At 43.2% G+C, this 3,674-nt stretch overlaps 1 protein-coding gene across 1 annotated transcript; it reads right to left on the minus strand.

Moving 5' to 3' along the window:
- Positions 1 to 364: 364 nt before the first annotated feature.
- On the minus strand, positions 365 to 2,526 carry LOC121999402 (U4/U6 small nuclear ribonucleoprotein Prp31 homolog). Its single transcript, XM_042554089.1, has 3 exons — positions 2,398 to 2,526; positions 543 to 1,267; positions 365 to 443 (listed from the first exon to the last, which is right to left on the minus strand). The coding sequence occupies exons 1-3, from the start codon at positions 2,524 to 2,526 to the stop codon at positions 365 to 367; spliced, it is 933 nt and encodes a 310-aa protein (XP_042410023.1).
- Between the last annotated feature and the right edge of the window lie 1,148 nt (positions 2,527 to 3,674).

Consider the following 3,674-nt stretch of genomic DNA (forward strand, 5'->3'; position numbering starts at 1 on the left):
AATGGAAACATGTACATGTTATAGATGTAGTTGGCATTTGGCAATAGACAACTGCAACAACTTACAAAGCCCTTAAAATTGTCAAACAATGTATTGATATTTTGCATGAGCACTGCAACATCATGTCAAAACTAAAACAAATGAGATCCAACTCACATATCAAGCATTAAACCACAGACTGGCATTCTAAGTTGCCTAATACAACCATTTAGGTGAGTAAACAAGTGATATTCTTTTCTGATGATTGTTGTTTACTATATATAGATATATATATATATAGATATATATAGATATATATATATATATATATATATATATATATATATATAGTAAACAACAATCATCAGAAAAGAATATCACTTGTTTACTCACCTAAAGAGCTCGCTTCTGGCACTCCAAATTGCATCCTTTTTGCCAGCTTCATCATATCTGTCACTGCATATCTGTCAAATATACATGAAATTTTAGTATGTGTACCTTCCAATATTAGACATGTAAAGGGAGTATTTACTTTTCCAAGTACTTTTGTGTGAAAATACAACCTTTCTTTCATTTTTCTCAACCGACGGCCACCTCTCTTCTTTTTGGGCTCAGAATCTGGAACTGGAAGAGGATTTGGTTTCTTAGCAGGGGGTGGTTCCTGCCATTTTTCAATCTTTTTAAGGATTTCATCTCGCAAGTTTATTCCAGCCTTTCCTGTTGGATCCCCTCTAGTAGAATCTACCCTTACAGCTAGAGTTGATTTTGATGCCAATAGCCGGCAAGCACGAGTTCTAAGAGAAGGAGGGGTGCTTTGGAAAATCTCAGCTTGCTCAAGATAACCTACACGGAATTGAGAGGTTGTAGTGGAAAATCCAGCAAGTGTCTTTTTCTTTGCCCCAAGAAGCTGAACATTACAAGAAGGCATTTTTGCTAATGCAGACAAACCACCAGCAATGCCCATAAATTTAGCTGCAACTGTACTTCCAATAATTGCTGAAAGATTTGGTGCAATATAGCCCATTCTACTCTCAACAAAATCAAGCACTTTCTTTTTTGCAAGGTCAAGAGCAAGGGCTCTATCACATGCGTCAATTGTTTTATTCAAATTCTCTTTGGAAAGAGGCTTCCCGCTTGTGGTTGATGCTGTCACAGAAATAACCATAATAATAGTTGAAGGTAGAAGACCCTCCAAATCAACAAGGGTTAAGTCCACTTCATTTCCAATCTTCTTAACAACACGAGCATAATCAATTGGATGATGAACAAGGGACTCAAGCTTTGGAAACTTTGGTCAGTAACAAATATATTAAATTTCCTAACCGGCAGCATTCATTTACTGAAGAAAATATTCTATGTAATAGATGACGTAAAAGGTTTTAATAACATGTACGAATCAAATTCTATTATTAGGTCTTCAAGCTACACAGGGATTAGGCATTCTAAGGCATTAACTGAAGCAAAGATTCATAAAGCAACAAGTATCCTAATTGTTAGAAAAAAAGGGAGAAACCTTAGAGAACATGAATGGTGGCTTCGGCGCGGTGCTGAAAAGAGGTGAACTGTGGCCTTTGGAAAAGGGAATAACTGCCGTGTGTAGAAAGCCCTTTTTTATCTCTTCTGTTCTTGTAGGAAAAGAGGAAAGAATTGTAGCCGACGCTCGTTGCCTCCAATTTCGCTGTTGAGAGGGAAGCGACAGAGGATACAGGTAGCAGCGGTGGTAAAGATGGGGCACGACGGCGGAGACGAACCGTAGCCCTAAAGTCCGATTTCACTGCGGAGAGGGAAGCGGCAAAGGATACTGGTCGCAGTGGAGGCAAAGACGGGGCGCGACAGCGTCAAAGACGGGGCGCGACAGCGTCAAAGACGGGGCACGGCGGTGGCAGAGACGGGGCGTGCGGAAAAGAGAACTTCGTCGTGCGAAAAAGAGGAGAACTACAGCGGCGTGCGAAGAAGAGAACTGCAGTAGCATGCGAAGAAGAGAACTGCAGCATCGTCAAAGAGGAGAAGGAAAGTCGTGCAGACAAGAGAGGAGCAGGTGAAAAGAGGAGAAAGAGCACGGTATGGGAAAGAAATGTGGTGAACAGAGGAGAAGGGGCGGCGTGAGAAAGAAATGCGGCGTGAGAAAGATATGCGGTGAAAAGATGAGAAGTATAGGGTTTTAAGTTAACTAATTACTAATAAATTAATATGACATTTATTAAAAATGTCACGATAAAGGATCTAATGTTATATTTATTATTTATAATATAAAAATGTCATTATAAGGTGTTTATCATGACATTTATTTGTAAATGTCGTTATGATAATGTCATAATAGATTAATTTTGTTGTAGTGCTATAAAAGGCAGGAGGAAATTCTAGAGGTTGCTTTCTCTTGGAACCCCGGTCCGAAGCATGAGCCAGTTCCTTGGAAACCTCCGGCAACTTTCGTGGTCGGGAGGCAGCAGTTTGTTGCTTTTCAGAAGCTGGTCGCTTCTTAGCTTCTTTGAAGAGCTCGTATTCTCTCGCGGTCATGGTTACGTTGATTCTGCCCGAGTCCTCCATCGTTACGTTCCAGAACATGTAGGGAAGATTCCCATAGACGGCGCCAAATTTGATCCAGTCTGGAAGCTGAGTCAAACAGAGGCGGGCTGCGCTGTCCTCGAGGTTGACGGAAAGTCGCTGGGACGCCTAGTCGACCTGGCACCTCCAGGAAAGGTTCCCACGGGCGGATGATGAGAGGTGGTGACGAGGACGATCAGGCACGGGTTCTGCACGCACTCAGACAAGCACCTAGGTCGTTAGAGACCAGAAATCAGGGAAAAAGTCCCCGGGTCAGGCCCTCCGATGCTCAAGTCATGTACTTTTTCCCCAGAAGCACAGTGAAAGGATGAAAAGTAAAAGACGAGTGCAAAAAGACGAGTGAGTGTACCTATGTAAGGATGAAGCTCCTCTTTTTATACTGCTGTGGGCGTTTCTAGAGTCTGACGAGTGTCAAGGAATGTCGGGTGTCAGGCTTTGTCTGGCGGTGATTGACATAGGGCATCCTCTTATAGGTCAAAGGAGGAATCAGGAGGCAATGAGCCCTAGACAGTTAGCATATTCCCTGACACACTGTGATTATTCTCTTACAGGCGGTTACGATTCCCTTGTTTGCTTGTCGTGTAATGCGTGGCCTCCTAAGTCCATTAGCCCTAGGCTGGGTCTTCGTACTTGCCGTTTCGTAAATCCAGATCTGTACATCTAGCCATGTCCTGTGCGTCTTGTCTTGTGAACTCCTGACCTGCCTTACCTTGTATCGTGACCTATATGCCTTAGTCCAGTTCCGCTTATCCTGATCGCTTACCCTGAAATCCGACCTGTACGCCTTAGTCTAATTCCGTCTGTCCCGACCTGTATGCCTTAGTTCGATTCCGCTTATCCCGACCTGTATGCCTTAGACCAAGTCCGTCTATCCCGACTTGTGCGCCTCAATCCGAGTCCGTCTATCCCGACCTGTACGCTTTGGTCTGTATATCCTGTGCCGCAAGGCTATAAGTCCTGACATGTAGTCCTTGATTGGCATATCCCGACCTGTATGCTTTGGTCGTATGTCATGTGTCGCAAGGCTATAAGTCCTGACATGTAATCCTTGGTTGACATATCCCGATTTGTATGCTTTGGTCTATAGGTCCTGTGCTGCAATGCTATCAGTTTTGACCTGTAATCCTTTG

This window comes from Zingiber officinale, chromosome 7A (genome assembly GCF_018446385.1).
Source record: "Zingiber officinale cultivar Zhangliang chromosome 7A, Zo_v1.1, whole genome shotgun sequence".
Taxonomy (NCBI): Eukaryota; Viridiplantae; Streptophyta; class Magnoliopsida; order Zingiberales; family Zingiberaceae; genus Zingiber; species Zingiber officinale.

Excerpts from the sequence above, each read along its gene's own strand:
- LOC121999402 (XM_042554089.1), bottom strand. The coding sequence starts at position 2,526 with ATGGAGGACTCGGGCAGAATCAACGTAACCATGACCGCGAGAGAATAC. Across the intron at positions 1,268-2,397 it reads GACCACGAAAGTTGCCGGAG|TTTCCAAAGCTTGAGTCCCT; the intron begins GTTTCCAAGGAA and ends TACTGACCAAAG. Across the intron at positions 444-542 it reads TTGAGAAAAATGAAAGAAAG|ATATGCAGTGACAGATATGA; the intron begins GTTGTATTTTCA and ends TATATTTGACAG.